Raw genomic sequence first — 13584 nt, 5'->3', positions numbered from 1 at the left:
CCGGCCGACCGCCAGACACGATCGACGACGGCATGGGCATGCTGCCGGCCCTCTCTGCCCACCCAGGGCACACACAACGCATCCTGTTCCTGTTTCTGTACCAGACCATCCATCTTTAATTTGCTGCTGCTATATATATAAGACCTAGCTAGGACCGAGAGCGTGGCATGTAGGAACAGCTAGCAAATTAAAACATACACTCAGCCGGCCAGCAGGTGCTTGCTTCCCCGGCCCCTTATTAGCTAGTGATCGAGGTGCCCGCCTCACTAAGATTCACACAACTGCCAGCCAGCATATTTGACGACCCAGAATCAGCTAAACGCACTTACTGAGGTACTTTCCCTTCTTTATTAATTTGTATACATTTATATTAACGTACTTTGTTGTCCGTAGATCCTAGTTAGGTACTATATGAACTTCTCTTCTTAGCTTTACTAGCATACATATATATATATATGTACTGGCACATGAGTACATTGCAGAAATTTCAAGGATCGTCTCTTAATTATATGTACTTTATTACGTAGTTGTAAAATCCAGAATTAGATAGGTGTTGCACGATTGGTCACACTGATTTAGTGTTCTGCAGATACATTGTGCACCAGCTAAAACCATTCACATTTAGCACTGAGAGCGAAAGGTACTAAACTGTACAATAATATACCACATAAATCCATAATAATGGCATGCAGACTTGTTCAAGATTATAGAATAGAAATTTCACATGACTAGTTCAAGCATAAAAAGTTAAAAACTATACAAAAAAAAATGAAGAATACATACAAACTTACAAAGTGTGCATACCAATATATCAAGAAGGAGACGAACATACATGCTTCCACACTTCTTTGATTGTTAATAGGGCGCGTCGGACGTAACAAAAAGAATGAAGCATACATAATTTCTATCATCATGCATTATTCTAAGGAACACCACACGACCGTATGCATGATTGTTAATAGGGCGCGTCGGACGTCATGTCATATTCTATAACATGTCATGCATCTAACTATTGCAATGACACAAAATTAAGATATACCACATAGTGGCTTCTCTCTTCTTCTTCTTTTGCGAAAGGTTACTGATGATCGCAATTACACTATATGCATGTACAACAACAGGGGACTACATGACGTACATATATATATACTGCTAGTCTCAAATAGTCTTCAAAAATAAAATGGACAGTGAGGATGTCGCCACCAAACTACGCCTCACTATATACCTATCTTAGAGACCATTTTATCTAGACAGACCCATTTCTAATTATTAATTAATGACAGCCTGATGGATTATTTGTTAACATATTCCCAAGTAAGTAGAAAATTATCGAGCATAGAAGTCATAGTAACAGATTTTGTTATTGTATGTTAGATGCAACAGGAATTCTCACTCCATCAGTACATGGCATGTGAATGCTCACACAGATTCTTGCATTGGTTTTACACATGGCACGGTTTTACATTTTTTTATTTGATTACATGTATGTAGTTACACCAGTAATCTATTAGATCAGCTAATAACAGATTCAGTGGTACATGACATGCTAATATTTATAGATTCATTATTTATTAGATTCACTTTGTTCAACGAAAACTCATTTGTTAATTATTAAAAATTATCAGGAAGACTAGGTGCATCACTTATTTTAGGCTATATGTAAGAGAGTAGGTTGAAAAACTAACTAACAGATACAATATAATCCTTAACTACTAAAATAGTGTAGGTTATCTCTTCCCTTAAGAAGACTAGGTGGATACATTGGCTCACGTACTACACCCTTATATCACACGCTATAAACTACCAACTGTTTCTTTTTCTGATGCAATGGTGCATTTTTGCTAGATGCGTGCAAAGGAGACACTTATGTGAGAATAATAATTGGAGGGAATGGGTATCTCATATTGGAAAGTGAAGAGCTAGGTTTTCTTAAAGTTGCAGAGAGAAACTGGTGTCTAATCTTTAGAAGAAAGCTATAGGGGCAAATGATGTGTTTGAGAAGTTTTGGGAGACTTGAGATCGATTGAGGAGCAATAAATTGTGAAAATTTACATTGGGCCATGTAAAGTTTTCTATAATCTCGTGCAGAGTTTCTAGTAGAGTCGTAGTAAGTTTTTCTATAAGGCGTGAAATTGTGGATGGCAGGTGATGTGCCCTGGCTAGACACGACTGCCAGAGTCTCTCCCTATCACGATGGTGTGTGCTGCCCGCCTCATGATGAGCCGATCGTGTGGCGGGGTGGCGAGCCTAGAGCCCATGTATCTATCTATAAATACATAATGAAAAGCTACACAACCTAGCTGCGGTCTTAGGCAGCATGCCAGCATCAAATCTTTATGTTTCCTATCTCTAGATATCAATGTGTGTTCTAGGGTTATAGTAGACGCTGCTGTCCTCGCAAACTTCGTGCCATCGTCGCTGCTGATCAAGGAGCAGAGTTCGACCTCTGTTCTAACACAAATAATATAAGATATGGATAATGTTGTAAATTTTGCTATTTTAGGTTCCTTGGAAGTTTATTAAGTTGTGTATTGATATGGTTTGGGTTTTGGATTAGTTATGTCCTGCTACTCCTTTTATGGTTGGTTTCTAATTGTGTATCAGCTGTGTTTTTTGTTTGATTATTACTTATCAATATGTCTCCCCCTTCTCTCTATATATCTATGCTTCAGCACAACATCTCATCAAGCACTCGGACCATCATCTCAGCCAGTAACTTCATCATTCTCATATATTTCTCCTCTCTTGCACTTACAGTTGTCCCCGTCCACCAGTGGTGAGAAGCAATGTCGCAGCAGTCCGGCGGCCACAATGGTATACATACACAGAAAACTTTTCTGATTCAGCTTGTATAATCCCTAGCTAATCATAATGGCATATATGCTTTATTTACCCAATTTTGATTATGTGAGTCAGTACTCTGCAATGAAATTTTTTTTCCCTAGATAGGCAATTACTTGGTTTGCTGTTTTAAAAAAAGGAAGTCTCTTTTATTTGCATGTTAAACTGTTGCAGCATGCTAAGATCTGGTTTTCAATACCCATTCTTTTTTACTCATTATCTCATTCTTCTCCTTTGTCTTATGACAACGGATCGATGCACCTCCTACAGGTACCAACAAATAGTCTTACCATGTTTTTAAGTCATTTTCTCATTTGGGTTTGGAAAGCTATGTATGGAGTTTGAAGGTAGAGACTGTCAAAATGGGAGAACGAGATACTCATTAGGAGTCTCTCGGTTACGTGTTAAATAATCATGGGAACAGCACCCATGGTGGCTTATACAACAAGTGAATATTGTTACAACAAACTCTATCCTATGCGGCTACTTGATCTACAATCTAGGAGTCTAACAACTAATGAACCTGGACACAATCTTGTGTTACACGTGACAGGAGAATATATCGTTTAACAGAGACAAGGGTTCACTTACCAGCAAAGCACAACATATTGGATCTATTTGCTAAATGACTAATGGTGGACGAAACTCATTAGATGGTGATATTTCAAGTAATTCAACATTATTGTGGTTAATTCAATTTAATTAGGGCCCACAATTTTATTGGTACTACGTTCAAATGGTTATACACTCAGCACCACTTAGCCCCACTTTGGCATGGAACTGCAAACACATGCAGTGGATAGCCAGCCCCAATCTTTTAACAATTTTTTTCTTTTCATATCGCACAAGAGAAGGAATAGGTCTTTGGATTACAACTCAATCTTGTATATATGGAAAATGATGAAATGTAGTAGTGAAATTAATGGTCCTCAAAAAAAGTATACGTACCTTTTCTCATTTATATTGTAGTGTAACATGATACAATTAGAATATTCAATTGATCGTGCACTAGCAAAATCTTATTTGTTAAAACAATCTAAAATGTTGATTTGGAAGTGATTATTGTGCACTAGAAAATCTAAGTTGTTCTTTATGCTCTTCATGTGTGCTGTGTTGTTAGACTGTACACATAGGAATGATGCAGGCTGAGAGGGATGCTGCCGACAACAATGGGCACCGAGAGGACCATCGCTTCCATAAGGACCTGAGCCCCATGATAGCCCGTTACATCTACACACTGATCTTCTTTGTTGGGAACATCTTCGCATGGGCAGTACGCGACAACCATATTTCAACATTCTTCGAGAGACAGCGCCTTAACGGTTGTCAGGGCAATCGTGCCTGCCTGACAACGGAGGCTATATTGATAATTAGCCTTGTGTTCTTTGTATCCTAAAAACACCACTTAATAAGAAATATTTTATTTATGTACATTCCTTTATGTTGTCCTTAAAAATGTCAATTAGCTATTTTTCTTGGTCATGTTCTTGTCGACCGTGTACACTAGTCAGGTACATGATCGTAGAAATGTCTGGCACTCCCCAGTGGCGGCCGGCAAAGGTCGTCCTTTTGGCAATCTTCCTTATAATATCTACAGTGGCACCATCCTATGTGATTCAACTCTACGGTAAGTTCCACTACTGGCCCTTTCTTGTAGTAGTTTAGAAATTCCACCACTTTCAAATTGAATGACAATGTTTTTGTCTGAATTATTTTAGGTAAAGTTGCACCTTTTGGAGCAGGGTATACCTCACATATCTCTTTTAAGAATTTATTCTTATCCTTCCATTTTAGTCACTGACAAGTGGTTATCCTATATTTCAAATTGAATAGGATATTTATTTTTATTCAGCTAATAAGTGTGATTAGATATATCACACGGCTGAACTACAGATGGTGCCTAACAAATATGGAAGAATGGTATATTTTCTTTATCTTTCTCAATGCAACCTATTATTTAACCATGCATACAGATGTTTCTATGTGACAACCTTGGGTGTTGAATTGCAGTTACCTTCGGGTGATCATAGTCTCCACCTTAGGGTACAGTGGTTCTATGGTTGGGACCATACTTATGGGCTTGTGGTACGCGGGCTGCTGGCAAAATATCACATTCATTGTCGCCACACTGCTGCTGGTGTACCTCATGTCACTAATCTCAATGATTTCCAAGGTAATTGCATACTTAGATCATCACATTTTATATAACTAAGACTAAAAAAAAGGGCAAGTGAAATGCTAATTAAAATTGGGCTATGAATATGTGACCTGCTGTATAAATTAGGCCAAGGGGTTCTATATGGAGCCAGGGCTACTAGGTGTGTACATTGTATTCCTGTGTTGGTCAGCAATTAAAAGGTAAAAATATTTATACGAATTATGCATGATTGATGCGTGGTTGTCTATTATATTGGAGTCAGTTTATAATAAATGATAAAACTAACTTTTGAATTTTCTTGGGCTCTAAATTTGATCTCAACAGTGAACCAGAGACAAGGTGCTACAAGAAACAAAAAGCTAGTTCAGGTGAAAATTGGAAGACTATGATTGTAAGTATTCTTTATTCTGTCATGTTTTCTTATTATCAGTTGTATTTTATCAAATATTCATCAATATATATATGATTTCAACATTGGCAGAGTTTTATTGTTGAATTAATCAGCATCGCTGTAGCTGCTTTCTCGACAGGCAGCGACTACAAATGTTTACAGGTATGTTCATTCCAACTGAAAAAAATCAAATCAATGAAAATAAGAAATTTTTTGTGCCACTTAAATAGAAAATGCCTCAAATATTGCAGTTCAGAAATGTGGTAGAGTCGGAAAATGACATACCGTATGGGTATGGTTTTTTCCATTTTGTCTTTGCCACGGGATCCATGTACTTCGGCATGATGTTTGTCGGCTGGGACACTCATCATACATCAGAAAAGTAAGTTCAGATAGAAACCTGATCGCAATGAAAAAATGAATAATGTGTTCATGTTTGATATATATTTTGTGTGTTTGTCTCAGGTGGAGTATGGATGCCGGTTGGACCAGTACATGGGTCCATATAGCTAATGAGGGTCTAGTAGTAATATCCTTCGGTAAGTAAGTTGTGCCTAAAGCCTTCAACTTTACTAAGCATAACAGAAGTGTCAAAAAATGTCCATGGAATGCATTAAATTTTGCTTTCAAAATGCTTTTGCTGCAAAAGAAATAAACTCTATTATTAAAAGATGAGTGTTTGCATTTGCAGTATCAATACTCCTTGCCCGAATCTGGCATAGGTTGGCTTCAGCAGATGCTTGAACGGTTCTTTGGAACAGGTGGTCAGCAGGGTGGTGAATCCCGGACGGCGACCACCGAGCTCGAGATGAACACCGGACCGCCACCTTCGCCGTTATCGCAGACCACCGACCTCCAAATATCTGATTCCATCAACATTACTGTACATGTTGAGCATCAGTAACAACAACACTGAGCCAGCAGCTAGCACCTTCCCCTTTGTTATTACAAATTAACCGAGACCGAAATAGTTGAAGAGTAATTAGGCGGTGGCATATTATTGAGTGTTTGTATGATATGGAGGATTGATGGAAAATTTCTTTCTCTTCACAATGTTCTTTTTTTTTAAGAACCCAAGCTGCGAGTAGTTTAAAAGCAAAATAAGGTCAGCCATTATTACATAATGTATAGGTAGTTGCACAACGAATATAATAGGGCCTTGAAGAACCCCCGGCGCGCGCTAGGGACCATGCATGCATGGGAATCACATTTTTGTTTCCCATGGTGGCAGCATGCATGGTTATATTACCTGAAAAATTGAGTGAAAATGTGATTCACGGAGTAACCATGGGGGCCTACGACTTTCTTTTGCGCGCGTAAGAAGTTCTTGTGTGACTTGGTGGTGTCTTGTCTGCAGGTGTGTGTCGTCCACTAGCTGATCGAATTTTTATTCTCGTCCTGATGACGCTATACTGATGGACATGCATGACGGACGCATCATGCATGCATGTTCAATTCATGCCCTCCTCGTGTGGCCTCGATCTGGATCCACGGGCGTGCAAGCAACGGCGAGTGAGCTAGGTGGCACTGGCAGACGTGGGCGATCGAGGAGGAGGAGGAGCTGCGGCTGGGGGCAATGGGCGGGTGCACATGGTTTCTGGTCGCTGCGGCGCGCGACTGGCCAGTGCAGATCGAGCAGCCGTACGTGTCCAGCGACGCTCTCTTGCATTATTGGTTTGTGCATTTCATCGATCGAGCATGCATGCTGCTGTGCTGATTGATTAATTGGATCCGTCGCTAGCTGGGCGCCATCGCAATCGCAGTCGCAGAGACGGCCGGACGCAATGCTGCATGATCTCTATCGACACAGAGTCACAGACAACATGGACAACTCAGTGTTTTACAGTTCTCCGATTCAGAAACTAATTAAGAGGAGCTAGGAAGATCTCCATCATGTTACTGCTGTCGTCGTCAGTTCAGGCTAATCAAGACTGCAATTGCCTAGCTTCTAGTAAGTTTTACCTGCTGCAGGTGGAGACTGGGGGAGTGGGAGTGGGTGATGCATGGGGCCGGCAGACGGCTTCTACCATCATGCACAAGACGTGTTCTGCTTGCATTGTACGTACTTTTGTAACTGCCGGGCAGGGTACGTACGTGAAGATCGACTGACAAGTGACGAAGATGAGATTGATCGAGACACGTTTGGCGCGTGCAGTGCTCTGGCCCCAACACGAACTAAAGCAGCCAGCGGAAGCTAGCAGTGTTGTTGGGTCAGTCTTAAACTCAAGCCATAGCAATTTCAGGTTACTAAAGAAGGCGTATTCTGAAGGAGAATAGACAAGGCCGCAAGTTTTCCGAGTGTGGATGGGTATTTCATATGTATTACATTTCCACTTATCCTACATTTTATCGCGATTATGCAGTAAACTACTAGTTCTAGTAGGAACCTTGACAAGCTGCTTTAGTAAATAGCTGGAAGCCTGAAACCAAAAGAGCAAAGCACAACGTACAGGGTCAGATAACCATCACAGTGCTACTGGATTTTTATACTCTTACAAACACAAGATCACTCCCGCGCAAAGAGCCATACACGTCACCTGAATTTTTTTTTGATTGGTCCACCTCGGCGCCATGTCATCTTTACCTTGTTCCATTGGTCCACCTCAGCAAGGCCAGCTCTAAATATAAGAAGCCCCCTCTCGCGCCCGAAAAAAAAAACAGAAACCAGAAACTTCCCTCCTCCCAACGCCGCCACCAGGGGCGACCATGATGGCGACGGGCGCCCCCCCCCCCCCTCCTCCTCCTCCCTCTCCATCCCTCCCGTGATGGCAGCAGGGCGCGCGGCAGGCGATGGCGCGGCCTGCAGGTGGCGCGACGGCACAGGTGAGCCCCGATGACCCCCTCCCTCTACCCCATTTTCCATGCGGCCTCTTCGATGCCTCCTCCTATCGGGATGGCTGTGCTCCTCTAGTGGTCGAAACCCTAGCTACCATGTTGGCCAAACCCTAAACTCCGGAGTGCGCTCTGTCTCCTTCTCCCTTCCCTTCCCTAAACTCCCTCTCGTTACTGTGGGGATCTTGCCCCCCCCCTCCTCATCGCTGTAGCAAGGAAGCTCGTTCGGTGTATATATATATATATATATATATATATATATATATATATATATATATATATATATATATATATATAGTGATTATAAATTGTTACATTCATGTGTTATCTGCTGAAGAGATTTGGTTAGTGGTGTCTACCTGGTTTATTTAGGTAGGCTGTGCACGCTGCAGATTTTTGGCGACTGCAGCTGTGGCTGCAAAGTGCAAACAGCTACTTTGCATTTGTTTATATCTGATCAGCTTCGCTTATCAGCCTTATATGAATCCTATCCATGTTAACCTGTAATTTAAGCATGTACATTGTTTTGCAGTTACAATTTTGGTTCCCCATACTTTAAATTTTCCCTTGCAATTTTGGTTTCCCGGTTACAATGCTCAGGGAAGAGTTGCAGTTGCTTCAACAGCCCGCCTCCATGTTGTTGAGGTAGTGAAGATCATGGAGAAATCAAAGGTTCTCATGATGGGAATTTTTTTTTACTCTACTCTACAGTCAGTCCTTCATATGAATATAATTTTTGCTTAAAGGTATTTATTCTTGTTTTCATATAAACAAAGCTCTAATGATTTACCATTGCTCTCTCGGTTAGGCTTACATGCTAGAAGAGTACCCTCCTGCCTCCATTTAACACCTAGAAATGAGCTTATGGTAATGTGTCTTTCTTTCTAAAGATAAGTTCATGTGTGGAAACTGTGACTCTTATATTTTACAAAGAACAAATATTCATCACTTGACTCCATTATGAATCCATGTAACTATGCTTACAAAGAACAAATATTCAGCACTGGACTGCATTAAACAAATCCATGTTCCTACCACATATTTAAAACAACTAAACAAGTAAATTAAAGAATTATTTGGCCACGGTAATACAAGTATCGTAGATGCCTTGTACAAGTTAGCATCAGCCTTCACATTTTTCTATCTTGGCTGTCACATTGTTGGTATGTCTACTGACAAACCGGCATGGATCTAGCGGTGGGGAAGGTGGGACTTGAAACCCATCCCCACCCCCTTCACGATAGTGTCGGCCCTCCTAGCTAAGGCCTTGTTTAGTTTGCAAAAATTTTTGTTTTTGGCTACTGTAGCACTTTCGTTTTTATTTGACAAACATTGTCCAATCACGGAGTAATTAGGCTCAAAAGATTCATCTTAAAAATTACAGGTAAACTGTGCAATTAGTTTTTATTTTCGTCTATATTTAATGCTCCATGCATGCGACCAAAGATTCGATGTGACGGGAAATCTTGAAAATTTTTGCGAACTAAACAAGGCCTAATTTTTTGAAACATGGAAGTGATCAAAGAGGTGTTCTAGAGTTCCAAGATGATTTGGCCCCCCTCTTGCAGTCCAGATTGTCTAAAAAATGTTTTTACGGATCCCAGATTATTTAAACTGAGTACCAATTGTAAATTCTATATCTTCTTTTGACTCTGCAAATTAGAAATGTTTATGACTCCTGGTATAAGTTTTCTCTTTTCAATACAGAGAAGAGCTCCCTGACATTGTTTGGTGGATACATGTTTGAAGCTGTGATTTATTTGGATGTGGTAGTCTTTTGTAATAATATCCACAACACCAATGATTAACTGTTTGCCGTGACACGCCTAAGGTACAAACTAAGCCGATTTTAATACTGAAAGTGTCTTAGGTGATAACCATTTGTGTAGTAGTGAATGATCATGCTTATGATAGAAACGATAGCTTACTTTAGTGTCTCCTCTCTAGCAGTTCATGGACTGCCCCCCTTCTGTAATTTGTAATTTTAACTCTGTTTTTTTAATTAGTAATAAATCTCTGTAGGGGCCTTGGCCCCTCCAGTTTCTTCAAGAAAAAACTCGATTGACACCATGATAACAATTTTTGTAAGCATAAAAGTTGGTAAATACAACCATCTATTCCAAATTATAAGACATTCCAAGAATCTTAGAGAGTCAAACTATTTCAAGTTTGACCAAAATTATAAAGAGAATTACAATGATTTACAATACTAAATAGGTATACTATGAAAATATAATTAATGAAGTATCTAATGATACTTAGTTGGTATAACAAACATTATTATGTTTCATAAAAATTTTGGTCAAACTTGAGATGTTTTGACTCTCTAAGATTCTTAAAATGTCTTATAATTTGGGATGGAGAGAATAATTATTTTATAATAAATATTTATTTGAATTATATATTTTTTCAATATGATTACCCTAGAACAGTGAAATCATACTTTGAATGTCTAGCTAGAAGGAAAGAAAAACAAAGATTTGAAACACCCAAAATAAATCTTTGTGCATGCATGCGATTGATAGGGGTAGTCCTATGACTCTGCAAAAAAATTAGTTGTTCACCACAAAAGCCTTCTGACTACATTTGTAAAATTGAGACAAAAAGTAAAGAAAAGGAATGTAAACCGCCATTATGTGTATGCGTGTTCGAATGCAACAACGGACCATAAAGGTTCCATGATCTACACACAGTGGCGGATCCTAGATGAGGATAAAGGGGGCTAAATAGTGAACATTTAAGATTAAGGCTAGAGATTAATAAGAATTTAAGGTTAATTAACATTAATTTAATGGACATCAGACACTTAGGGGGGCTGGAGCCCACCCAAACCCCTTTGGATCCGCCCCTATCTACACGTACATATCTGTTTACATGTTTATTGTAGCAGTGTGTTTGATGCCTGCTTTTTTGGATCTAGATTCGACCTCAAATTCTTGGAGATGAGGAGCCTTAACGAATACATACTTGCATGTGGCTAATACTAGACCATTGTCTGCCAAGTTTTAGTCTACTAGTAACTAAATATTAGTCATTGCAATTGAATGGTCCAACATGCACTTGAAATAGTGACACATGTTTATTTCTATTATTAGTGTTTACACTCTCTATTTATATGCAAAGAAGTATAGGTGAACCATCAAAGGTCCCTCTATATCAATAATAGGTAATCTTATATAATGATAATAATGCATACAATGATCCTGCATATAACCATGCATGGTGTAGGGCAAGCTAGGGGTGTCGGGATGCATGGGTCCTTAACTAGCTCCTTATAGGAAGTTGGGGACGCATAACGCAGGAGTACGTGTACATAGAACCTGGTGATGGGTATTTGGTACATGCAAAAAAGGCGTGGGAAGGGAGAATCTTTGAACACCACACTGCAGTTGGAGTAGAAAAGATCACTACTACAGAAAATACTATTACCACCGGTTTAATGATATATTGCCGATCGCCAGTTAGAAACCTGCAGTGATAATAGTTATCGCTGTTGGTTCGTGCTACCAAAACCAGTAATGATGGGGTTTTCAGAAATTCTAAAATCAGGCCAAAATATTGTAATTTTTTAATCTTAGGAAACCCCCACAAATTAGCCGCACAACTAGATGTTACAATATTTTTTTGTGCAACTATACTGGCACACACCACACCAATCCGTCCCATGGTCATGTGTCACAATATTTTTCGCACAAAAATACATGTGTTACGCACCGATGGGATTGGAACATAAGGCATGTGGCCTTGCGTGTAGCTCCTCTAACCACTTTACCCTAAAGTTACTTGTGTCTAAAGGGCATATCTATTCCCCTCATATTCACTTTTCTGGATTTTGAAATGAATATTTCCTTCCCAAATGAATTCAAATGAAAATGATTCAAATAGAAAGTTGTAGATATCAACAAGTTATCCAACTTTATTTTTGGTTGTTTCACCATCCAAGGTTGTTTGAAAATTTGAAGTTCAAATTATGAGAACTTAATATAATTTTGAGACCATAAATAATTTCAAAAAAAAGTCAATAACTATAAAGTTGTAGTTCTCATAGAGATCTACAAATTTAGTTTTAGTCGTTTTTCTATCTAAGATCATTTGTCAAATTTGAATTTCAAAATGTCAGAACTTTAAATAAAAATTTGAGACCATAAATGATTTCTCATGAAAAGGTTGTCAACAGCAAAGTTATATATCTCATCAAAATCTATAACTTTGCTTTTGGGTATTTTTTCTATCTAAGGTTGTTTGGATAATTCGAAGAAATTGAATTTCAAATTCTAGAACTTCAAACAAAACATTTGGATCGTAAATGATTTCAAATAAAAAATTTCATCAACTAAAAAGATGTAAGTTTATTTTTATCCAACTTTATTTGAAAGTTATGAATATTATTATGCTGCAACGTACTTATTACCGTCCGGTTAGCTTTACGCGATGAGGAACCCATCATCACTGCCGGTTGGTGACACCAACCAATGGTGGTGGTGAGACACATTTTCACCGGCGGTTGGTGTCGGCAGTAACACAAACTGGCGATGATAATTTCATCATTGTATTAGAACCCGCGGTGATAAGCAATGTCACCAATTTTAATAGTGGAAGTGTCGTAGGGGATAACCAATTTTTTAGTAATGATCATGCTTATGATGGAAATGAGATAACTTACTTCAGTAAACTTGATTGACACGATGATTTTCGTAAGCATAAAAGTTGGTAAATACGACCACCACTTTAGATGTTAGTCCTTTATAATAAATATTTACTTGAATTAAATATATTTTTTTGAATATCAGTATCCTAGAACAGTGAAATCATAGAAGGAAAGAAAAACAAAGATGTGAAACACCAAAAATAAATCTTTGGTGCATGCATGCGATTTAGGATTAATCCTATGCCTCTACACAAAAATTAGTTCTTTACCACAAAAGTATTCTGACTACGTACACTAAAACATTTGTACAATTAAGACAAAAAGTAAAGAAAAGGAATGTAAACCACTATTATGTGTATGCGTGTTTGCATGCAACAACAGACCTGAAAAGTTCTCTCCACGGATAGATCTGTTTGCATGTTCATTAATAATTCTAGTGGTGTGTTTGATGCCTGTTTTTTTGGATATAGATCTGACCTCAAATTCTTAGAGATGAGGAGCCTTAACGAATACATACTTGCATGGTTGCATGTGGCTAATACTAGACCATTCTCTGCCGTGTTTTAGTCCACACTAGTAACTAACTATTAGTCATTCAAGTTGAACGGTCCAACATGCACTTGTGATACTGCCACATGTTTATTTCTATTATTAGTGTTTACACTCTCTATTTATATACAAAGAAGTATAGATGAAAACCATCAAAGGTCCCTC

General features: G+C 38.8%; 1 protein-coding gene across 1 annotated transcript; it reads left to right on the top strand.

Annotated features, from left to right (window-relative positions):
* Positions 208-6483, top strand: LOC110435821 (probable serine incorporator). Its single transcript, XM_021461880.1, has 12 exons — positions 208-333; positions 2758-2814; positions 3962-4468; positions 4560-4584; positions 4675-4761; positions 4852-5014; positions 5126-5199; positions 5324-5390; positions 5481-5552; positions 5642-5772; positions 5856-5929; positions 6082-6483. The coding sequence occupies exons 3-12, from the start codon at positions 4282-4284 to the stop codon at positions 6132-6134; spliced, it is 933 nt and encodes a 310-aa protein (XP_021317555.1). The 5' UTR covers positions 208-333; positions 2758-2814; positions 3962-4281; the 3' UTR covers positions 6135-6483.

The sequence above is a fragment of the Sorghum bicolor genome, chromosome 5, assembly GCF_000003195.3.
Source record: "Sorghum bicolor cultivar BTx623 chromosome 5, Sorghum_bicolor_NCBIv3, whole genome shotgun sequence".
In the NCBI taxonomy this organism is placed as follows: Eukaryota; Viridiplantae; Streptophyta; class Magnoliopsida; order Poales; family Poaceae; genus Sorghum; species Sorghum bicolor.
Note: the sequence above shows the minus strand (reverse complement) of the source record. Positions and strands in the feature narration are given on the sequence as shown.